This window comes from Oreochromis aureus, linkage group 18 (genome assembly GCF_013358895.1).
Source record: "Oreochromis aureus strain Israel breed Guangdong linkage group 18, ZZ_aureus, whole genome shotgun sequence".
Taxonomy (NCBI): Eukaryota; Metazoa; Chordata; class Actinopteri; order Cichliformes; family Cichlidae; genus Oreochromis; species Oreochromis aureus.
In genome coordinates, this window is record NC_052959.1 from 32,400,859 (window position 1) to 32,426,010 (window position 25,152).

The 25,152-nt window shown below is 38.9% G+C and overlaps 2 protein-coding genes across 3 annotated transcripts; one reads left to right on the plus strand and one right to left on the minus strand.

The window, feature by feature from the left end:
* Positions 1 to 2,665: 2,665 nt before the first annotated feature.
* On the minus strand, positions 2,666 to 17,267 carry LOC116309969. Its single transcript, XM_039602006.1, has 3 exons — positions 17,262 to 17,267; positions 16,323 to 16,435; positions 2,666 to 6,770 (listed from the first exon to the last, which is right to left on the minus strand). The coding sequence occupies exons 2-3, from the start codon at positions 16,420 to 16,422 to the stop codon at positions 3,061 to 3,063; spliced, it is 3,810 nt and encodes a 1,269-aa protein (XP_039457940.1). The 5' UTR covers positions 16,423 to 16,435; positions 17,262 to 17,267; the 3' UTR covers positions 2,666 to 3,060.
* Positions 17,268 to 21,342: 4,075 nt separating this feature from the next.
* On the plus strand, positions 21,343 to 24,941 carry LOC120434264 (immune-associated nucleotide-binding protein 13-like). Of its 2 annotated transcripts, none has more exons than XM_039602045.1 (5): positions 21,343 to 21,471; positions 21,933 to 21,959; positions 22,091 to 22,182; positions 22,356 to 22,432; positions 22,655 to 24,941. In XM_039602045.1, exon 5 carries the CDS (start codon positions 22,780 to 22,782, stop codon positions 24,451 to 24,453), a length of 1,674 nt encoding a protein of 557 aa, XP_039457979.1. In that variant the 5' UTR covers positions 21,343 to 21,471; positions 21,933 to 21,959; positions 22,091 to 22,182; positions 22,356 to 22,432; positions 22,655 to 22,779; the 3' UTR covers positions 24,454 to 24,941. The 2 variants fall into 2 exon arrangements, with proteins under 2 accessions (XP_039457979.1, XP_039457980.1); XM_039602046.1 differs by lacking the exon at positions 21,343 to 21,471 and adding an exon at positions 21,485 to 21,815.
* Positions 24,942 to 25,152: the final 211 nt, after the last annotated feature.

Below are 25,152 nucleotides of genomic sequence, written 5' to 3' on the forward strand. Positions count from 1 at the left end.
CAGAAGCTCTCTCATTCCACTAGAGATGGTCCCCTCTTATCTACATTTTCCCAGGCAAGTGTGAGTGAGAGTCTGCAGCTTTCTACTCCCCAAGGACACATGGTCTCATGCCTTTATTTTGATGATCCACTGCACATAAAGGAAATAAACATGTGTATACCAAAACATTTGTAATTGTAACAATTTTCTGGGGGAAATGGGGTATTTTCTGAAAAAATTCCAGGAGGGCCAATAATTTAGGCCATTACTGTACAACATAACTCAGCTTCATATAAGCACATTTTTCTATGCTTAAGTGTTTTCTGCCTGATTTTCATACTCCAATGGAATCATCGGAGAGCAAGGGTTAGTATCTTGCCCAAGGATATTTAGCATAAAGACGGGAGCAGTCAGGGATCAAACCACGGATGACCTCGTCTGCCTCCTGAGCTACAGCAGACAAAACCCAGAAAACTGGCATGTATGGGGAAGGTGTTGAAATCTTGGGATTTAATTTCAGTCTACAATGATAAAATTTAAATTTTTATACAAAAATTTTATATTAAAAAAATTACATTTGTGTAAAAAAAACCCCCCAAAACACTACATTAATTCTCTCCTGAAAATTCCAGACAGGTAATGAATGATTTCCTTCTGATACTTTTGGTTTCTTACAAACTGAAGCTGCAGTATCAGCTGTTTACTTCACAACTGGAAAGATTCTGGAGGATTTTTTTTTTTAAAAAGTAGAAATGTAATATACACGTATAAGAGATTAGAAATTAAAAACAGCTTGAGACAAAATACAACAGCACATATCCAGTAGGATCATTTGTTATCACATCTTAATCATAACATTTGAGCTCACACGTTTTAATAAGCATTTGTAGAAATATTTCTGATTCACATTGAACATATAAATCACATTTCACAAGTAAAATCTGCATCAATCCAAACAACCTAATTATGTAAAATTAACAACAATCATCCTAATTGCAAGACACTGCCAAACCTTTTATCCAAATTTATTAACATTTTTGTGTATGTGATTCTAAAGATTCAATTTGTTAGGCATAATAAGTTTTATTACTACAAGGAGCAGGAAATGCTACTTAGGTTCAGCCTTTAAAGATCTGTCTAGAACAGGGGTCAGCAACCTTTAACACCCAAAGAGCCATTTGGACCCAGTTTCCACGCAAAAGAAAACACTGGGAGCCACAAATACTTTTTGACATCTAAAATGAAGATAACACTGTATATATTGTTTTTTACCTTTGCTTTGTGTGAACAACTAAAGTGTGTTGCTTATGAAATCCATGAAGTGCTACAGAGAAAATTACATTTTATTTATGTAATGAACACATTTTGAACTCTTAAAGAAATATAACAAAGAGGAAAGACACCCAGTTGAAGGTCTCTTAAATGAATTTAAAAGCTGAACTTAGCTGAACTTTTGGAGCGTAGCGGAGCCTTGACCTGAATTTTAAAAAATAATTGGAAAAAAGCACTATGTCACGGTTTGCGGGTGCAAGCCGTGTGGGAATTAATTAGGACCAGGCAGCGGCAGCTCAAGTGCAGGTGAGAATTTATTAGCAGTGATACAAATAAACAGAAATGGCGGGTGACACTAACAGGTAAACCTAAACTGGGAAAACTAACAAAGCAAACCAGAAACGAAGATGCAGGGAGGTCCGAGGAAACACATGGAGAGACGCAGGGAGACCGAAGGGAAGCAACACAGACGAAACAGCAACGAGGACGAGTGAACACACACAATAAATACACACCAGTAATCAGGGGGATGGGAAACAGGAGGGAACACACCTGGGAGACATAACAGCTGACGAGGTGGGGGAAACGTAAACAGGACACACTGACATAAGACACAGACCGTCACAATAAAACAGGAGCTACACATACAAGGACACACACGGGCCGAACAGAGAAAACACTAAACAGAAGAAGAACAGAACCAAAATCACACTAAATAGAAAAACACAAAACGCTGGGTCAAACGGACCCAGGATCATGACACACTATGCTACTAAAAAAATGAAAAATAAATATTTGCAAAATTCTGCATAAATATTTATTTAATTACTTATATTTATTTTACCTGGTAAATGTGTGTGGCGGGGCGTGGTCTGCAGTGCCGCTGCATGGGAGGCGGACGCACCTGAGTGGCACCCGCAATCGCGCCTCGCCGCCTTAAAGTCTGTGCTCTCTCTGCTGTTGTGTTGGTATGTGTTGGGCTGTGAGCTGAAAAGCTACAGCCGGCTGTATACGTACAGCAACCGTGTGTGAAAAGTGGTCAATAAAGAGATGCTGAAAAGCATGTTCATGGAAACATCGTCGGGTCTGCTGTGATATGTTTACAATGGGACTTCTGTTCCTGAACCTCTGCTCACAGCGAAGTCACTTTCATCTTTACGCAGGACTGTAAGCTGTCATCTGTGAGGCGTGAGCGGTGTTTGTTTTTAACATAGTTCACGGTGGAGAATAGTTGCTGACATAATGTGGATCCGAAGATCCATAATTGGCCTACCTGGGGTTGAAAGTCTCAATAAGCCGGTATACCCGTTTCGGCGGGTATACCGGCTTCCGCGAGTGTGACGCTTATTTTGAGCGACGAAAAATAATAAAATATAATTGTATTATTATATTTCAAAATCACAATAATCTTCCAATTTAGAACTACAAGTTTAAAAAGAGCTAACACAAAAAATACACTTCAGCTAAATACTTGTAATTTATTTTCCCAAACCACCCGGAGACGCAGTATAAGGACTAAAGAGCCGCAGGTTGCCAACCCCTGGTCTAGAACCAATGCTACACCTGTCAGAGACATGGCATTCAGATCAGTTTGGCTTTTGATCTATTAAGTAGCTGTGGAAAAATTACAACGAAGGTCTGTTAACACCCTCAAAATGGAAATTTAAGTCCTGACATCATGATAACTTTAGTTGGACTTAGAAAAAGCTTCAATTGTAACATATTTATATTAATTTGATCCAGCAGTTTTCTTTTAAATCATTTAATGTCCTCATAACACTGCCAACATATCTGTAGACCTTTGTAATATTAACCTGAATATCCAAAGAAATTTAGAACTTTCTTAACAAAGCCTTGCTTTTCCGTCTTCTGCTTTCTTTCCTCGGATAATTCCTCCTCCGTTTTTGCAAGTTTGTCTCGTCGGGTTACCTTGGAGATAAGATTTGCCCTCTCCTTCATTGCCTCCAAAGATTTGATTCGAGCCTGGTAACCCTCTTTGGCCTCTGATCTTTCTCCCTCAATCATCATGTCAATGTACTCTGGGGTGGTCAGAGGGTTTGGCCTCAGGCTGATCTCTTGTAGTCGAGTTATACACTGAGCTGACTGATCCATGAGGGACACCATCATGTCCTGAAGGTGAACAATCTCTTCTTCCTGCCTCTCAATCAGTTCCTGAACAGTCATCTTTTCTTTATTAGCTGTTTCATACTTGCGTTTCAGCTCTTGCACTGTCTGCTTCTCTTTGACTTGAACATACTCCCAGCTGTATGTCTGGTTGAAATGCACACTCCAAATGCATTTTCCAGGACAGACAGTGCACATCCCGTTCATATCCATTGATGCACAGCCACGTTTCTCACTATCTTGTGCTATTGCACATGGGTAGTGACACGTTATTGAACATTTCTGGCAGTTGGTGATGAATGCACCTTTCACTGTGATTGGTTTTTGGACTGGTTTAATAACATCCACCTCAATCTCAAAGTTTTCATTTGAAGTTATGACTGCTTCATACTCTTTGATCTTTTCTTTGGTTGTCTTAATTTCTTCAAGCTTTGCTAATCCAGTTCTAACTTGTGGCTGCAAACCTTCAATGGCTGTTTCAAGCTGTTTGCGCTCCTTTAAGACTTCTTTGGTCATTAGCAAGCTTTTGGTTTCCATTTTACCCAAAGCAGTGAAGAACTTCTCCATACTCTTGGCTCCCATCTTCCAAAACATTTCATCAAAGCTGGCATCATCTTCATCAAAATCCACTTCACAGTCTTTGTTGCATCTGTTGTCTGCAAATAATGCTGAGTTATTGAACTTGAAGTGAACCGGAAGCCCTAACTCATTTTTTGGACAGGGGACTGCAGAAACAGTTATTGCCTCAAGAACTGGTGGTTCTTTGCCATCAGCAAAGGTTACCAGCATTTCAATGTTCTCTGCAACATCTTTGCCAAAAATGGAGAGCACCGAGTCAAACACATATCTCTGTGTTGCTGTTAGTCGTGCAAGAGAGGCCTGAGTAACAAAACACACTGCATCAATCTCACTGACTCCATTAGGAGAGGTGAAAAGCCTGCGGATTTGCTCTGTGATCTCCTTGTCTCTTGCTACTCCTCTTGTATCTCCAAAACCTGGAGTGTCCACAATGGTCATGGAGAACGGGATTTTAAAGCCTTCCTGGTGCTGGATTTCATACACAGTGACTTCAGATGTCTGACTGTGAGCTTGTGAAGTTGTTGGATCCTCATCAACTAACTTAAATCTGAAACCGTCGTTCCACTCGACACCAACAATGTAGTTGATCATTCCATTGACGAGAGTAGACTTTCCTGATCCTGTTGCTCCCAGAAGCATTATTGTGCGATTCTGCCTCATGCTTTCTTTGCCAAACATATACCTCCGACATCCATCTATGTCCATATCTTCTTCTTCCAGGGGCAGTTTGTAAACTGAGGGCAGCTTTGAGTTTGTTTTCTTGCTGATATGTTTTAGGTACTCAGCAAGACGTGCAAATTCACGCTTTGTTGTGCAGACATTAACAATGATGCTTTCCTTGCTTCTTCCATCTACACCACAGTCACATCTGATCCTCACTGCATATTGTGTCTCTGACTGAAGCCCTGAAATGATGGCCTTCTCACCTCCTGAAATTGTTTGATTCCACTTGAGGTCATTCAATGTTGAGCTGCTATCTGTTTTTGCGTATTCCACTATGTAACTCAATATCTGGACATCCTCTCCAAGTTCAACAGGCTTCTCCCAGCTAACTGATATCTCACTTGAATATGGCTGAGCTTGAGGTTTTCCAGGAGGGCCGCATGGTAAGGTTTTAATGGCATCACTGATTATATTAGCTGGTCCGACACCTGCTGAGGTCACTGCTCTGCATCTGAACACATACTCTGTGTTTGGCTTCAGATCTCTCACTGTGACTTCTTCAGCCTTTGCTTCTGTCTTTTGCTGCCATCCATCCTCTCCACTGACACAGTACTCAACAGAGTAGGAGGTGATGTTCTCTGCTCCAAATCTGGGTGGAGAAATCTTCAGTGTCACACTGTTGTGGTTTATGTCAGCTACTGTCACAGTTTCAGGCTTTGAAGGAGGCTCAAAGTTCTCACTGACAGCAAATCCATCTTCATAAAGGTAGATGCTGCAACCTTCCTGTGTCTCATTAGTTAAACCCACTGTCAGGAACTTAATGTTCTTGTTCTCCTTGTTGGCCTCTGCAAAATCACTGAAGAGTTTTGCTTTCTTCCTCATATCATCTGCTACTTCTTTTGAAAGGTACCATTGTTCCTTCTCTACATTGTAAGTATGATAAACGTGAACGTCTGTTTTGGTTGTTTGTTTCAGGTAGTTTGATAAAGCTGAGAGGTATGGTTCATCCTTCCCCAGTGAGGTGAAAACAAAACACAGGCCATGCTCTGCACTGAGAAGTTCCTCGTGTAGATTATTCTGAGATGGGACAGTCTTGGTGTTTTTCATCATGTTGGTGAAAGACTTTAAGATACTGATTTCTCTCTCTTTACAGTCCATCCACTCAGTCAGGTTTTTGCTGTTGAAAGGTGAAGAATGTCTCTTCTTCAGGATCTCGGCGAGTTCAGCCTCCTCTTCTCCTCCTCCTCTGATTGATGGTAGTCTCTTTGCTAACATCCGCTGAAATTCCAGCTTGAACTCTGAACACATTTCTTTAAAACTTTTCAGTTTTTTGCTAATCTGTGGGAACTGTTGGACAGTGGAAGTTCTCAGTGCATCGTTACACCTCATTTCCAGTTCACTGAAGTCCTCCAGGACGCTCTGTGATTCCTGGACTAATCTTATACTTATCTGACGGACGAGTTTAGCAGCACAAGAATCTAAACTGGTCAAAGGTAACAGCCAGACCTTCATTGGTAAAGCCTTTTCACCATTGGTTCCTAGTAGTGTTGGAAGGCTTTTGTAGACTTCTACAGCTTCCTGAAATGTTGTTGGAGGTTTCTGAAGGCAAAAGTCTCCATAGAATCTGCAGGAGAATTTCTCAACATTTTTCTTGTCCTTATCTTCCATTTTCAGGGAACCTTCACCCTCTATGGAAAGCAAGGGGATCTTTTTGATCATCACCTTCAAGTTACCCTGGATGTCTTGATGAGTTTCCTCTTTAGAAACCTCACGGTCAAACACAAAGAAAGCTTGTGCCCCATAAAGGATACCTGTGACTACATGTGTTGCTATTCCTTGCTCAAAAACATAGGGATGTTTTACGTTGCCTCTTCCAAGGTGATTCATTGACAGTTCCTGGAACTTTGTTGTAGTTTTGTAGTTCAGTGTCACTCTGGCCTGATTTTTGGATGTCTTGTGATCATTGAGGTATTTGGCTGATCCTCCAACCTCAATCAGTCCTCCCAAGAAACTTGCCTTCAGGGATGCCTCAACATTTAATGCTGAAGATTTGTCCTCAATTGATTCAGATGCCACTATTTCAGATTCAGTGTTAGGTTGTTCTTGTTCTCGTCTATCTTTTTCCAGGTCATTACGGTCCCACAGTGTCATTCCTGTAAAATATGTTACCATTTATTTTGGGCAAAAATAGATAAAAACAAAAATACAAGTAACAACTGCCTGTCTAAAAAGTCCTCTTTGTTTTATAGTTAAAGCATTATCAGTTAAATTCATTAAAGACTTCCACAACATCCCATAAGTGTATGTTTCTAACTCAAAGTGCTCTGACAATTTGAATCCAGCCCATAATTGACATTTATTGTCACAAAAAAAGGTAAGTCTGTACATTACATTTAAACTATGATGTTTTACTTTTACTTTTTAAAAATTTCTCACACCCCCTTTGACCTAATTAAAAAAAAAAGAGTCAGTACATTTGTACTGAATAACTGCTTTTGTCTTTACTAACACCAGGAATTCTGGCAACTTAAATGTTCTTCTGTAGCTAAGTATACTTTCTATACTTTGGCGGAAAGATGGTGGCGTGCACAGCTGCAGTGGCTTCAGCCTCCCCACTTAGGTGCTCTTCTTTTTCTTTTCTTTTTCTTTTTCTTTTGTTTTCCGTATTGCATAGCAAAACATCAGATATAACAGCCCGATCTCTGTTACCAGTGATTATCAGCGGATCAACAACATCTCCCTGGAGAACATCGGGTGCTCCGTGGATTGTTATCGGATCTGCCAAGCAAAGGAACCGGCGGAAGGAACGCAAACAAAAGCAGGGCTGCCGATCAGGCCTGCTAGCCAGGCTAAAGAAGCAGCCTTTTACACCACTGACCAACGCACGGTCGGTCGCCAACAAAATAGACGAACTGAACCTTCTTCTTGCTGCACAGTCACTCGTCCACAACTGTTGTGTCTTGGTCGTCACAGAGACATGCAACTAGCAGGCTGCACAATGCACCTCAGCGACTGAATGGCTACAGCAGGGAAAAGCAGAGTTTGTGCAAAAGCATTTACACACATAACAACTGGTGCACAAACACTAAGATCATCATCATAGTCTGCTCCCCGGACATGGAGGCAATGTCTGTCGTGTGCAGACCTTTCTACTTCCCCAGAGAACTGCCTGCAGTGCTAATAACAGCAGTCTATATACCACCAGACGCAAATGTTAGCTCAGCCTTTGCCTACCTGCACGACTTGATCTCTGAACAGCAATGGACATATCCAGAAGTAGGGCTGCTCGATTATGGCAAAAATGATAATCACGATTATTTTCACTGAAATTGAGATCTCGATTATTTGACGATATTTATTTAACAATAACAATGTATTGAATAAGGGCTTTAAAGATTGTCAAAAAATAATATAAAATAGTGTGCAAATACTGATTACAGTGCAAATGTTTGCAATATAAAAAATAAATGAAAAATGTAAACATCTATGTTTAGTGAACTTCAAAATACTGCACAATATTTGATCCACGTCTGACTCCGCAAACCCATAATGTTTCCACCAATGTTCCCTCAAATATTTCATGTGTCTGAGCGAACACACAAACTCCCTGAGCGTCCCTTGGACCACTGTGAGCGACATCAGACGTGTGCACTGTGGTCGCGCCGGCATCTAATCCATCCAAGTTACATGGTTTATTAAAATAATCAAATTACAGCATTTACATTTATGTTAGACTACTTTTAATTAACTGCTTACAATGAAAATTTAAAAAATCCTGTTCATGACCTGTGTAGTATGTTAACACTATTGGAAGTAAAAATAACTTTAACTCCAATTTCGAAAACACAACTTTCTTTTTTTTCATAAAGCTCTGACTTGTATTATGAGTCTGTGGTCTGGGAGAGAGTCCTATAACTCTGTCTGCAAAATACAGTATATAATGACCAATGTTGGGCAATTACTTATATAGTTACTACTTCAAAAAAGTAACTCAGTTTGGTAAACAACAAAGTTTTTTGCAGCTATTTTTTTTTTTAATGCAGCCAAGGTGTTTTTAAATAAACATTTCAAACTATTTACAGAACAATCAGCTGTTCTGCATCAAATCTGATGCCACACAAATTATTTGTGCCACTCCAAAAAATAATTTCTCTCCACTATGAGATAAAGGAGAACAACAGCCTGATACCTGCAGGCCTGACAACAGGAGATGTATCACTCCTGTAACACCTGTAACATTCAGCAGTCGCCTCATTGCTCTGACACACACAACAAAACTACACTACACACTAACTACACACTAACTACACACTAACTACACAAAATTTGCGCTAAACGTCTCAAATCTCTCACAGCTCAGAACACCGCCGTCACTCCTAAAACTTCCCCCCATTTCTTAACAATTAGATGCCACGTTGCCATATCATTTTTTGATTGGTCGACACGGTACTTTTATCGACCAATAGGAAAGGGTGGGGGGTTTTTTGGTTTTGTTTTTGCTCACAGGCGGAGAGTAGGGCTGGGTATCGTCACTGATTTCTAGAATGATTCGTTTCCGATTCACAAGGTTCTGAATCGATTCGATCCACGATTCGATTCAAATCGATTTGATTCAATTAAATTCGAAATTTTGACAGTCAGAAATATTATAATTCAGATCAGTACATTTACATATTTTTGTATCTATAAAAAGGAAGCTGACACACGCAAGACTTTATCAAAGGTGTGAGCGTCACATCAGATGCCTTTGTGTCAAAGTAGCTGAAGATAAAACACAGAAAAACGTGAAGGTGGTTTTCCTGGCCTGGGATTTTATAAAAATATTCTGCAGTACATCAAAAATGAAAGAAAACCATTAATCAACATATGAACGTTACCTCTGACGTTACAGCGGTTTTATTAGAGACACGGCTAAGCGTTTTGCATTTTGCATAATTTTAAAAAGTTTAAATTTGTTCAGTATTGAACGGCAGAAATTAGGTTTTCTTTTTGGAAGTATGTAAAACGAAAAAAAGGAAAAAACAGCGGCGGACAGCGCTGTAAACAACAGTAGACTTGTGCGTAACAAGCAAGCGAATAATGCAGAAAACAGATTTTTACGGAAACTGTTCTTGAAGTACAGAGAGAGAGAGAGAGAGAGAGAGCTGTGCATGAAGTGTGATTTTATCGTGGTGGAAGCAAAACAGTAAAAGTCAGAGTGATTTCATGACGATGTTTATGTGAAGCGTAGTTTGGATCTTCTTTTGCTGCTGGTTCAGTCAATATTGTTTGGAGAGAGATAAAACTAACAGCCCGGCGGGTCCGCGCAAAAAGGGCGTGAACACAAAGCGCGGACCCGCCGAAACATCAGAATCAGCGAGCTGTCGGCTTTCAGCCCCGACCGTGTCCGTGCAGTTGTTGTGCCAAAAAGTGATTGTCTGCCAGAAAGTGATTGCCGTCCGCGGGAGCGCGCGGGTGAGAAAGGCGACATCTCACTGATTCTGATCCGCGGGTCCGCGCTGTGTGTTTACGTCCTTGTGCGGAATCCGTGTTCCTGCTCTCATTTACTGTCTTAGCTGTTTGGTGGTTGTTGAAATTTTGTGAGGTTTCACCTGAGATTCTGGCGTTTCGGGCAAATTAAATTTATATTTAAAAAATCGATTCAGGATTTTAATGAATCGATTTCACGTTATTCAAGCCAGAATCGATTTTAATCGATGAATCGATTATTAAAACCCACACCTAGCGGAGAGTGCTTTCGAGCGTTTTCCTTATAAAACGCCGTTTTTACTGTTTCTTCCCGCAGTAAATATAAATAACGATAGTATTCAGGAAGAAAACCAAACATTGCAGATATTTTTATCATAACTCTGGTTTTACGTGGCCTATCAACACAATTTAAAAACTGGTATAAAGTCCACACTTTTTCCGTCAGTTGTTCCGTCTGTCCTGCTCACATCTCCAATGGTTGTACACGTTGTCATTAACGTGGCTTCACTCCACATCAGCCACGCCGCTTTGCTAGCTAAAACACCGGTGTCGGCACATAGGATAAGGTGGCATCGTTCTAATCCCATACAGGAGCAGCCAGTCACTCACTGACTAACACTGCAAAACAGAATTGCTAAAGTTTGAATTTTAATTTCAATTCAGGTTAGATTTTTTTTGTGCGCAACGCAGATTTTCTGTGCGCAGAGACGTGCCAGCAGTGCGCAACTGCGCACGTGTGCAGCTTAGAGGGAACATTGGTTTCCACACCACTGAAGTCGTTTTACCTCTCTTTTCAACCAACGGCATTCTTTCTTCAGCAGCCATTATCCTCTCCTCTCCAAATAACTTCTGCTTAGCTTTCCGAGCTTCCCTCGGGTCCTCTTAATTGTTGTGACGCGTGTTCGAAACGCAGAGAGGTGCGCTCGATTTGCCACACGGAGCAGCGCGAGAGTAAAGCACGAGGGAGGTGCTAATAATCGGCTCAGTCATTTTTAATGATCGTTGAAAACCCAGATCGTAATCTAGATTAAAATTCGATTAATTGAGCAGCCCTATCCAGAAGGAGTATCGCAGGGGATTTCAACAAAGCATGCTTAAGAACTTTGCTGCCTAAATTTGTTCAACATGTGACCCATGAGAGGAAATAACAGCTTGGACCATGTTTACAGATCTGTTCCCCTCCCCCACCGGAGTATGTCTGACCACTTCTCTCTGCTTGTTGTCCCGGCAAACACACCACTCAGGAAAAGGACAAAGCCTACCATCAGAACTTTCAACATCTTTTCTGAGAGGTTCTGGCAGAGCTGCAGGACTGTTTTGCCCTCACAGAGTTGAGTGTCTTCAAACATGTCAAACTAGAGATTCACACTGCTGCAGTGCTGGATTACATCATGCATTGCAAGGACACTGTCACCACGGAAAAGTGGGTCCGGGCCTACCCCAACTGTAAACCCTGGATGACAAGTAAGGTTCAGGCATTGTTAAAGACAACTCTGCAACTGTGCACACAAATCTCAGATAACAACTCCAAGAAGGTATGGGAGGGCCAGAAACACATCACCAACTCCAAAGGTAACAGGACAAATACAGATAACATGGACATCTCATTGGCAGAGGAACTCAACCACTTCTTTGCCTGCTTTGGGAGAACTGTAGACACCCCTGTGATGCACACCACCCTGCCCATAGCCTCCTCTGAGCACATCCCACACACATTTACTCTCCAGGGTTTTCAATGTGTTTAGTGCAGTTAATCAGAGAAAAGCTGCTGGCCTTTAGGGAATACCTGGGAGCGTGCTCAAAGTCTGTGCTGACCAGTTGGCTCCTGTGTTCACCAGACTATTTAACCTCTTCCTGTTACATGCCAGTGTCCCTCACTGCCTGAAATCAGCAACAATATTCCCAGTCCCCACGTCCACCACCATCAGTGGCCTCAATGACTACAGACCCACTGCACTGACTCCAGTGGTTGCTAAGTGCTTTGAGAAGCAGCTTCCTATAGCACATAAAGGACTGCCACCCACCCAGCTTCGACCCCCTCCAGTTTGCCTATAAGGCAGGATGCAATTTCCACTGCCCTCCACTCTGCTCTGCATCACCTGGAGAATCCTGGGACTTCAGTAAGGATGCTCTTCATTGATTTCACCTCGGCTTTTAATACCATCATCCTAGACATCCTTATAGCCAAGCTGGTAAACCTGGACTTCTCCCCCTGCTACATGAGGATGGATCAAAAACTTTCTTACAGACCGATCACAATCTGTCAAGGTTGACAACCGGAGATCATCCTCCTTGTCACTCAGCACTGGCTCACCACAGGCATGTGTCCCATGAGGGACACCATCATGTCCTGAAGGTGAACAATCTCTTCTTCCTGCCTCTCAATCAGTTCCTGAAGAGTCATCGTTTCTTTATTAGCTGTTTCATACCTGCGTTTCAGCTCTTGCACTGTCTGCTTCTCTTTGACTTGAACATACTCCCAGCTGTATTTCTGATTTAAATGCACACACCAAATGCATCTTCCAGGACAGACAGTGCACATCCCGTTCATGTCCATTGATGCACAGCCACGTTTCTCACTATCTCACAGGCAAGTGTGCTGAGTTCTCTCTTATGCACCATCTACACCAGCGACTGCACCCCCACGCATCATACAATCTAGTAAGAGTGGTTAGCTGCCTGGATCCAGCCACTCGTACTGGATTGTATCATGTCATCTCAACAAGAACAAATTAAGTTGCTGAATTTCATGCAGATTCTACATGATTTAATTACGTTCACCATAGAAACATGGAATTATTTAGTTCAAATTACAAGTTTGGATCTTGTGCATGTAACAACCACCCAATTTCATTTTTTTGAGTCGACTCACGAAATTCACAAGATCACATTAGATGTCAAACCACAGGAAACTCACTGGGGTTACAAGAGGCAGACAACCACACCACGTGAATGCTGTTACTATTTCTTATGGTTTAACTTGTCAAGGACAACAACATAAAGCATCATCAAGCATAGCTTTCCTACTTTTGGTAAGTCTGTATTGACAGATTAATGCCATGGTGGTTCATGCTGTTGCCTCAGAGCAAGAAGATCCTGGGTTCAAATCCACAATGTGGCGAAGTTTGCAGTGGGTTCTCTCTGCGTACTCTGGTTTCCTCCACAGTTAAAAGTCATGCAGTTGTAAGGGTAGCTGGTTATTCTAAATTACCCAAAGGTGTTAAAGTGCAAATGGTTGTTTGTCTCTGTATGATAGACTAGCGACCTGTCCAGTCTGTACCCTGCCCCTGTTACCCTATCACTTCCGCAGCCCAGATAAAGATAAGCAGATGGGTGGATTGGAAGTTGCTGTAAATCCGTTGAACATTATGTAATATGAATACAACATGTACTACAGACATAAGTTACATTTCATTCATTCAACAAGATTATCATTGGTGTAACAAACAAATATTTTACTAGTTCATGTAACAAGACTGACTTTCGATGTGCCAAAGTGTTTAAACAATATAAGATGAATTTAAATAAATCTAATTAGACTAACGTGGTTCAAACATGTTGATTGAACAAAAGTCAAATTAATTGAATGTTAATGTTAATATTATGTTAAACCTACACACATATATCGTGTTGACACAACACAACCAAGATGGATTGATATAACATGAATTGTTTAGATGGAATATAAGTGGCAAGATAAAATTACGTTCATCCAATGAATTATTTTTTTGAGTGCAGAAATCACTTATTTTTCTACAATAATTAAATAGATTCAACATCTTTCTTCAACAGAATTGCAGACTGCACAGATGGTACCTTCCCAAAGGAAAAAGTACTATAGCTTACTAGGGTATATATTAGACTTATTAGTTACTATATACAATAAGGGATTTCTATACATTTAATCAGATGACCACTTTTGTTGTAAGATTCAGATAATTATTTATTCAAAGTTTTTAAATGACGTAACAAAGAAAAGTATTTCCTTGTGCCCCCCTTTCCCTGTTAATGCCCCACCTGGCCCCCTGGCAACACTTTGCTAGACCCGCCCCTGCACAGTTACCAGCCGTCAGCTAAGTAAAAAAGGATCCTGGTGTTATTTGTCTCTCAGAAACAGTTCATAACTTCCCTTCAACTCATTCATGTCACCTAAAAGGTAAACCTGTTTCTCCATCACCTGTTCAGCTCTGATGATTCAGTAAGGACATCTCCTGGTTTCATCTGCATGTTTCCCTCTCACCACATATCCAAACTGATATCATGACCAGCAGCTTTTAGAGCTGTGGCTCCAGCAAACCTCAGCTGATACTAGAAAGTAATATTAAATACATTCTAACAACAGCTTATCACGCTTAAACGTGCTGCTGTTGTTTATCCGCTGGTCTCCTCTTTCTAACGCAAAGTGGGCGATAAACAAACAAGAAAGACGGGACTGATCAGCCGATCAGCTGATCATTGATCAGCTTCATGTTTGAAGTAATAACAGAAGAGGAAGGGGGAGTGCAACTGAACATATACAATCTTTTCTAAGTTTTTTGACAGAAAGGAGAGCGTAGAAATAGGTCTAAAACTTGCAAGGACAGAGGAATCAAGGTTAGGTTTTTTTGAGTACAGGCTGCATGACAGCATGTTTAAAACAGGCTGCCACCACTCCAGAACTAAGACTGCTATTAAAAATCGCTACAATGTCAGAACCGACAACCTTAAAATTCTTTTTTAAGAAATGTTTTGGCACAACATCGATAGGGCAAGATGATGTCTGTATACCATTGCAAAGTTCTTCTACCTGATTAAAACATGCAGGCTCAAACTGGTCAAAGGCAGTAGAGCAGGTGAATTTCGTAGAAGCATCATGAGAGGGCAAAGCAGTCGTAGAGCGAAGTAGTTCTATCTTGTTAATGAATAACTGCAAAAAACTTTTGCAGGTTTCTGTGAAGCTGAGAGCAGCAGGAGAAATATTCAGGGCAGAGTCAAAAATTAAGAAAAGAAGCGTGGGGTTGTTAGAGTTGTTCTCAATTATACTGGCAAAAAACTTAGATTTTTCTGCTTTCACAATGTCCTGATATCTATACAGGCTGTCTCTCAGCATCAGGAAAGACACTTGCAAAATACGCTGAAGTTCAAGGATGCAATTCCTCCACTGTTAACTTTAATGAAATGTGCCAGCATATGGCAAACTAGATCCCCAGAATCTATTCCTACTGATGTCAATTGTCTCATTGTTAATGTTACATCCTCACTGTGTATACCTCAGGATACTGTAATTACTCTAAAAAAGAAATCCTCAAATCAGAAGTGCTCCACTCCCTGGTATAGCTCTCAAATGTGCATCTCAAAGCAGATAAATCGTGACCTATAGAGAAATGGCATCGCAGTCAATTAGAAGATCTTCATTTAGCCCCTGGAAAGCTAGGATAGCTCACTGTTCTTTACTGACTGAAGAAAAATAAGAACACCCTCCAGTTTCTTTTCAGCAGTGTAGCCAGACTGACTAAGAGTTAGAGCTCTGTATTGAGTGAAACAAGTGCTAAAATTAGTTAAATAAATAAATAATTTGTCATCATCCATCCATCCATCCATCCATCCATCCATACGTTTTCTGTGGCCCTAATCAGTCTGTCAATCTCCCGTTCCCTTCTTCCCCAAAATGATTAGAATGTTTTGAAAGAAGGTCGACGGACCATTAAAAAAATATCTTGAAAAGTAGTTGATAGATGAAGCTAAAATTTCACAGGACTCATATATATTCAAACTTTGTACCATTAAATATTTATGCAAATTGGAAATGTTCGAGCAGGAAATGGTCTAATAATTGGCTGATTTGAGGCTAAATGAGCCAGTATGAAGTTATTTCGTCAGTGAAATACAATGGTCAAACTAAAAACTTTCCACAGCAGGTTTTGTAAAGTATAGCATGTCTTCCTAGGAGAATCCTGATGTTTAAGGTCTGTGTCATACATGTGTGTCATGGCCTGGTCTCTTTTGAAAAAGAGATTTGATCTTAATGGGACTTCCAAGATAAAGAATAAATTAAAAAAAAGCAACATTATATTTCATTAATAAAGTGTAACATCAATTCACTATTATACTTATTAAAACAAATGTATTTATCTTTCAAATATTAGAACCAGAATAAATATTTGGTTAATCCAAAGAGGTAAATTGCTTATTTACAGAGGTGATGTAAATGTGGATTATGGTTCAGTTAAATTTAGTTAACACATGTGAATCCTTACCAGGTACGACTACATCCTGGCGGCAGTCATACAGCATCCCAAGGCTGAATGGGCGGCCAAGCGCCGCGATTTCCATCGTTCTGCTGGCTTCAGTGTCCATCTCTTTGTCTAGACTAGACGACACAGACACTCTGGTTTAGTTTGATAATAGTTCAGTTTTTATTCTCCTGCTGTTCAAAATGTTAAGTGTGGCATGTATACATCCCAGCCACTCAGAATAGGCCCTTGGTATGTTACAGCAGGAAAAACACAAGTACAGTTATTTATAGACTGGTTCTGTGAAACAGCATACCAGGGCCATCTGAAGTGAATAGAACGATAATTATTATTAATCACACTTTCATATTTGTATTTTTTTTTAAATCTTATAGTTATTTGGCCTCATTCTGGATTTACAAACTTAATAATTAATCTTGAATAAATAAGGTGGAGTAACTTTTGAATATTTCACATTGCCGAATTCTATTATTACAGAACAAAAACAGATTTGGTTAGTAAATTACACTTTACACATTACACATGTAAGAGATGAAATGTAAGATACACCAAAGATAAGCTCCATTCTCTACACGTCTTTTTTTCTGTTTAACATAGACCATGAAAACCACTCAAAACTATCAGTTTCAGCAGCTCAGTGGGTAAAGGACAGAAACCCCTGAACTGACACACGAAAACCTCAGCAAGAGTCAAAATGTAGGGTCCCTCTAGAGATTACTAGAGATTTAACCTTTAAGTTACACACAGCATTCACTACTGGCTAATTTGAAAAAACAAAACAAAACAAAAAACATTTAAATTATATCCAAAATCTTTGTCTAAATAATAACAAAAAAGAAAAAAATATAGATAAATAACAGCCAACTACATAAATCTAATTATTTATCCAAGACATACAATAATGCATGCAGGAGAATATCAAAACAATATTGCTGTACTTACAGCTGATATATATGTGAACTTCTGAGGGAGTGCTGTTGTTTCAGACATTATATACTCTGTGAGAAAGACCCGCCCCTTTAGCTTTACTTGGGAGGCACCACAGAGGAAGATCAAGCTGAGTTCACAGAAATCACATGATCTGCATAAGGACAAAAATAGTACTTCTGTCTACAATATAATACATTTAAAGTTATTTGGCATTTTCACAAGCCAAAGATGTGCAAGATACATTTATTGAAAATTAATGGGGTTCAGGTTAAGACTGCAACTTTAAATCCATAACTTTGATGTAAAGATTTATTTTACTGAACACTTTTGCTGAAAACATGTATGCATAGAGTCAACATGAACTCTGATAAGCGTGTAAAAGAACTTTGGTCTTTATGGTCGCTATAAACATCACTGTTCAAATATAAGCGACTGTTTCACTTTTAGATTTAGGTATAATGATGCAGAGGTCAAGTCAGTTGATAAGTGACTCAAAAGAAATTATAATTGTTTATTTTAGGGACAAAAGCAGAACTATACGCACTGAGTAAGCAAGGAACGTATCTTTCATATGCTTGTCCTTTAAAATGTCAGTTTCTGGTTTTGTTATATAGAAACTCTAAGGCCTGGTCTCAGAAGTGTAGCCTTTATCAGAGTGCAGGTGCTACACCTTAAATATGATGCATTGAGAGAAAAAAAAAATCAGGTTTAAAAAAACAAACCAAAAAATAAAAAAAGAGAAGAAAACAGAAGAAAATCTGGATTTCATAGTGTTACAGTGTGCTCCGGACACTGTAACACTGTAACACTGGGACACTTCACTTTAAAAAAAAATAACACATTTGAAGTTAAAGTTTTTTGAAACGTTATTGTCACTTGAAGTGTATTTCATGGAAAGATTCAATTAAAGACAAAATGGATGGTAGAAGCCAAAGGGGGAATGCACCCATGGCACCCAAACGTTTTTTAGGTCATCTAAGAAAAGTGCACGAATTTATATATCAAGAAATCTTTTTTGTTGTGTGTGTGTGTGTGTGTTGAAAGAAACTACATGAAAATCACACTGTGCACAGTGCTGAGATGTTTTAATGTGCTCTATGGTAAAATGTGACAAAAAAACTAAAACACAGTTCAGTTCAGTTTCTCTTGGATTTACCAAAATGAAAGGGACTCAGCTCTGAACATGCAAGAAAAGACTCAAGCAAGAGTTCAAGGACAGAGCCAAAATTTAGCACTGTACTCATTTATCCACACTTCTTTTCCCGAGAAAACACTATTGATAGCAGTGTCTTGCAACCCTGATACAAAACCCTGTTACCATACATATAAAACAAACATTACAAACATGTTAAGAATATAGAAATATTATACCAACATTTCTGTGGTCTTGATTTTTTTTTTAGGCTCGATTAAAAGTAATGTATCTATGTTATCTTATCTACTCTGATCTGACTTGCTGTAACAGGGTTGCATAAAAACTGTATCTCTGACACCTAAGCTGGATGAATATACTTTTTCGATTTTTTTTGTTTTTTTTAACTACATATTTAAGATGAAAAATCATGTTCATACTTTGCAACTTTAAAGAAACTGAATCACTGAAAATGACTGACTTCACTGTTTACCCAGTGAAACTTCATTCATCATTTTAAACAACAGAAAGAATGATGACATATCAAAAAATTAAATAAATAAATTAAAGTTCTGCTCCCACAACAAGTTATCCACAATGAAAAATAACATGGGAGTTTAAGGTTAATGATAGCCATAAATGTGATTGTGAAAAACTTTTTCTTTCAATTTCAGGTTCACTATTTCTGGGAATCACTCAGATTCCTGTCACAGTTCAACTTATTGAGGTTAGAGGTAAGATCCCCTTATGTAAGAGGCTTATATCGTTAGATACTATTATCAGAGGAAGAAGAAACTACAATAATGTTTTTCATATTTGTTAAGGTCTCTCATATATGAAATGGATTCTCATATAAAATGGTTAACTGCAAAAGTGGTTAAATTGATTGAACCAGCAGGCAGGGAAGACTGTGTGTGTGTGTGTGTGTGTGTGTGTGTGTGTGTGTGTGTGTGTGTGTGTGTGTGTGTGTGTGTGTGTGTGTGTGTGTGTGTACGGCTTCTTTCTATCTTGGTGGCCTCGTTGGGACCAAAATCCAGGTCCCAACATAGTTGAAGACATTTTTCACACTCAAAATGTGGTTTTAATGTCAGGATTACAATTGAGTTATGGTTAGGTTTAGAGTAGTGCTGTCAGCGTTAATCTCATTAAAATGATGTTAACGCCAAAACTGCATTAACTCAGTAAATCTCTGTTAGCGAGTTAGTGCAGATCGCCCCGTGCGTGGGGCTGCACAGCGTCAACGCGTTACTGCGGTTAGCTTGTTAACACATTAGCGCCGGGTTAGGCATTCATTTTTGATGGTTAGGGTAAGTGGCAGGGAAAGCATTATGTCAGTGGGATGTCCCCACGAGGATAGCAAACCAGACGTGTGTGAGTGCGTGCGCAAGACTGCAATATAATACCAAGCTTAATGGGAGATGCTACAAATGAACTCATGTGATTTATATATGAAATACATCCCAAAGTGGGTGTGAAAGTGGACAAGGTTTTCTTTTCTACCCAGTTAAAAACACTGAATATTGTGATACACTGAGGAAATACAGTGACTTAAACACAGAAGTACAAGAGGCAGAAATTTCAAATATGAGAAGAAAGATAAACAGGTATGAATGGGCGGGTATTTATCTATCTATAGAAAGATAGTGTAGTGGTAACACTACTCGTCTACCAGTTTGAATGTCACCCAGATTAACAAGGTCCACGTCAGGTCTCTAGGACACACTGTTGAGAAGTGGGCTTCTGGAACAAGAAGACACAAATGAGCAAGGGATGAGAACAGGGAGCTGTTGGAATCTGAAGTAAGGAAGTAATCCCAGTAAAAGAGGATGTCAGACCTATGGAGTCTTTGACACCCAACATCTAGACTATTAGTGAAACAACTAGTAGCTCAGTGTTTCAACATCTGGAAGAAGCAACTGCTATCACAACTAGAGATTGATGAGGTACAACACAAATGCTACGGCAGAGGGGTGCCAGTGTGTGATGCAGAAAAGGATGCCTAAGAAGAAGTCTATATGGAACTTGAGGAAATTGAGGTATAAGAATAAAAACTGCTTACCCAGCAAAATGAACCACATTGTAAAATGGAAAAAAAAAAATTCTGAAAACGTTTCTTAAAAACAAATTCAGGCTGTCTGAGAAACAAACTGCTTTAAAATATGACCTGTGAGACTTTTGAATGTTATTATTGATCAGTCTGTTTTAATTCAATGTGCTTGCGACATGTGTATCAAATGTTGTCCACAGCAGATCGAGTGTCCGCTCTGATAACCATCTTGCCAACAATGATAACATTGTGGAAAACTTTGAGTTTGAGGTTAACGATAGCCATAAATGTGATTGTGAAAAACTTTTTCTTTCAATTTCAGGTTCACTATTTCTGGGAATCACTCAGATTCCTGTCACAGTTCAACTTTTTTTTAGGTTAGAGGTAAGATCCCCTTATGTGGGAGGCTTACATTTTCAGATACTATTATCAGAGGAAGAAGAAAGTGCAATAATGTTTTTCATATTCATTTGCTTTGAGGTTAGCCCTTTAATGCCCTTTGTATCATATTTGATACATGAGTCTCTGAACTTTTTTTGGTCTAAAAATAACATTGTTGTTAACAAAAACTTGCCAAAAATGCCCAAAGTATCCAATGCGATACAAAAAATCTATAATAAATCTATAATAAAAATATATCATACACAACATGATATATCAAAATATTTTTTGTGGATTTTGTTATAAGGGTTAATAAACATCTCAGAGTTTTCTGGCTATTTTTTGATGGGTTGGGTCTTACAGGGTTAATGATAGCCCTAAATGTGACTGTAGAAAATTCTTTCACTTTCAAGCTTGCATACTACATCTATATCTACATTACATATAGATATTTCTTGGTGTTATCTGCTTATTCCCTGCCTAGTTCCACCCTTGTGCCATAAAATTTTCTTCTGCTTTCGTTTTGAAAATGACACGAGTAAGGAGAAAAAAAAGTAACATCAGAGCAGATAAAATTGGGGAGTGGGGACGTGACAGATAAAAGGAACCACAGAGTACAGTAGAGCAGAACTTGCGCTGTCTTTCTGATCAGAGAAGTTGCCGTAAGTAGTTAAATACTGATGTGTTTTTTCATTGTATTCATCTGTTGCTTTCAATGGAACTAAGCTTCCCTAGTTTCTGGTTAAACTTTATAATTTTGTAATATTCCTAAAATCAAAAAGATGTTGACATTTATTACTGTTTCTATGTTGCAGGATTAAAAGTTAAATCTACACAAACACAGATAGAAGAAAATATTCTGTGTTTAACCCATCGCACTACTTTTAGAGTTACATAAATTAAAACTCCAAGCATGAAGTTGGACAGGGATACAACTTTTAGTTCTGCAAGATAGAGAATACCATAATGATTGTTTGCAGTTTTGATTTGCTTCTCCGATTGAAAAGTATGTTGACTTACTGCTGGCTGCATTAGATCATCACACACACACAGCTATTAAATAAATTCAAACAAGATATTTTGTGACTGACCAAATTTGATTCTTCTTACCCCGTCCTACCAGGTGTCTATTGACAGCTTAATTTTAAAGGTATTTTTTTGTTATCTATTAATTATTCTTACGAAGTTTGTTGAGCCACATTAAAGCAGTTTAGAAGAATTGTTGCATCATAAACATAATATTTTTTTCATGTAGTTGTTTGTTGGCCTTTTTCTTTTTAGATTTTAGAAGTTTTTAAAAGACTGATCTGAATGTAAGCCAACAAATCATATCAACTCTGTGGTTAATGGCAAGGAGCCTAACAGCTTAGAAGGTGGGTATTAATTCATTTCTATCCTTAAAGCCTTCAAAAAATGAAATAAAATAAAATAATGAAATGTTACATATCATGAAATTGTAGTTTTTGTTATGTATAAACTCTGATGTGAAAATTACAGCTGTAAATTTAAGACACTATTATTATTAACTCTGCTTTTTGTATTTTAGGAGGAGTTTTTTTTAAAAGACCAGTTTGAATCCAAACCAATAAATCTCAGCGTCTACAAGCACGTGACTGGGAACAGGTAAGGAGGCTTTATTTCAGAAATGAAATATAAAAATGGATTTTTACTATATTGCACGATGTTTGTAATGGTTAAAGGATAAAAATAATACTTGTAAATGTGAAGAAAAACAATCAGTGGCCACCGGCTTGGTTTAACGTACAAACTAGATCATGCCTTTCTAGTTAAAAATAGAGCTGAATTCTGTGTATTTTAATTTTTGAATACATATTTCATCTGCAGATCGGGGGCTGAAAGAACATCTTAACAACACAAGAACCTGACTGCACAGAAGCCACTATATTTGTTCCTGAGAGAAGAAAAATTTACATCTTTGTAGTAAATTTAATAACTGACATACAACAATAATGGAAGTGCTTAAATATTTCAAACGAGAAGAAGAGCCCAAAAAGCTTTCAGATGCTATTAAAAAAAATAGCACAAAATCAAAAACACATACTGGGCCTCTCTCTGTTTATATAATTAAACTGAAAAACAATGATTTCAATGTAGATGGATGTAAAAGTTTCACTTTTGGGAAAGAGTCCAGTAAACCTAATCGCACCATAATGGTTCTCGGAGCGACCGGTGCTGGGAAGTCAACTCTCATCAACGGGATGATCAATTACATTTTAGGTGTTAAATGGGAGGATCCATATCGCTTTAAGTTAGTTGATGAGGGTCAGTCAACATCACAATCTGAGAGTCAGACCTCTGAAGTCACTGTGTACAAAATCAACCACCAGGATGGATTTCAAATCCCGTTCTCTCTGACCATTGTGGACACTCCAGGCTTTGGAGATACAAGAGGCATAGAAAAAGACAGAGAGATCGTAGAGCAGCTACGTAATCTCTTCTCTGCTCAGGGTGGTGTCAGTGAAATTGATGCTGTGTGTTTTGTAGCTCAGGCTGCTTTAGCACGACTCACACCAACACAGAAATATGTGTTTGATTCAGTGCTCTCAATCTTTGGCAAAGATGTGGCAGAAAACATCAGGGTTCTGGTGACATTTGCAGACGGTCAGCGACCTCCAGTTCTAGAGGCGATCAATGCTTCAGGTGTCCCATGTCCTAAAACAAAAGACGGGCTGCCGGTTCACTTCAAATTCAATAACTCAGCGCTGTTTGCAAATAACAAACCAGCTGTGGCAGAAAGCATGAGTGATGACGATGAAGACGAAGGTGGCTTTGATAAGATGTTTTGGGAGATGGGCACAAAAAGTATGAAGAGGTTTTTTGCTGCTCTGAATAAAATAGAAACCAAAAGCTTGACACTGACAAAAGAGGTCCTCAGAGAAAGAAAGCAGCTCGAGAATTCAGTTGAGAATCTGCAGGAGCAGGTGAAACTTGGGTTAGCCAAGCTTGAGGAGATAAAAGAGACGAGTGAAAAACTTAGAGAGCATGAAGCAGAGATCAGCAGAAATGAGAACTTTGAGTTTGAAGTTACTGTCAAAAAGCCTGTTCAGGAGGACATTTCTGGCACTGGAAACTACATCACCAACTGCCAGCAGTGTCATGTCACCTGTCACTATCCTTGTGCCATAGCAAATGATGCAGAAAAAAGTGGCTGTGCAGCAATTGGGCCAAATGGATACTGTATAGAGTGCCCAGGAAAGTGTGTTTGGAACGTACACTTTAACCAGAAGTACAAATGGGGCTATAAAGATGTTAAAGAAAAAAGAACAATAAAAGAGCTGGAAGAAAAGTATCGTGAAGCCAAAGGAGAGAAGATGACTGTTCAGAAAGTGATTGATAAACTGAAGGCTGAGTATGACTGTTTGCAGGCTGATGTAGTGAAACTGATGGAGAGATCTTCCAAGTGTCTGAACAGACTTAAAGAGATAGCACTGAAACCAAACCCTCTGTCCACTCCAGAGTACATCGACATGCTTATTGAAGGAGAGAAGACCGAGGGCAAACCAGGCTGGAAGCAACGGATTCAGTCTCTGATGGCCATGAAGGAAAAAGCAGAGACAATGGCTAAAATAGAGGAAGGAAAGAAACTCCTACGTCATCAAAAATCGCTTGATGTCAATGCTTAGCCAAATCCATGAAACAGCACATAGTCACAGGCAGTCAGATAATGATAGAGGGTAAAATCACAGACAGCTGCAGCAACCTTTGAATGATTTTAAAGTTTCACCACTTTTTGTATTCATGATTCTGAAAGTTTAGAGAGAATATGTACTTGACCTACTACAAGCAAATAAAACGTAATAAAACTCATTGTTTTTTTAATTTCCTGATCAACTGTATTTCTTTTCCACTGGTTGAGACATGTCACTCTCATCTTCATGCTCATTTTAAGATTAAAATGTTTTGTTTTTATTTAGCTATGGTTTAATCATTTAATTCAATCAAAAACAATTAATCATGTCCTTTTTAACCTTAACTCTTCAACAAATTTCCTGATTCTGAGATAAATAAAGTGGTAATAGGCTTTGGCTTATCAGTATCACTTATTAAAAGATTTAAGTGAATGCATATATTTGAGCCTGTATAAAATCCAAAATAAATTCATTATGATTCAATTTATTCTTCTTCTTGTTAAAAAAATCTTTAAATATGTATACTATATCATTCCACCTTGGAAAAAGAACAGTTCAAAGACAATTAAAAGCGAACTATTGGCAAACATTCATGGCCCTGATGAGTGAAAGTAAACTTCTGACTATATATCAATGCCATCTTGAGTCTTTGCCGTGGCAATAGGCAATCACATAAGCCATAGTGTTCGAACA

Bases quoted from the DNA above. Each gene is read 5' to 3' on its own strand.
- LOC116309969 (XM_039602006.1), bottom strand. From the start codon at position 16,422: ATGGACACTGAAGCCAGCAGAACGATGGAAATCGCGGCGCTTGGCCGC. The intron at 6,771-16,322 runs GTAAGGATTCAC...CATATTTTACAG, and splicing joins CCAGGATGTAGTCGTACCTG to GAATGACACTGTGGGACCGT.
- LOC120434264 (XM_039602045.1), top strand. From the start codon at position 22,780: ATGGAAGTGCTTAAATATTTCAAACGAGAAGAAGAGCCCAAAAAGCTT.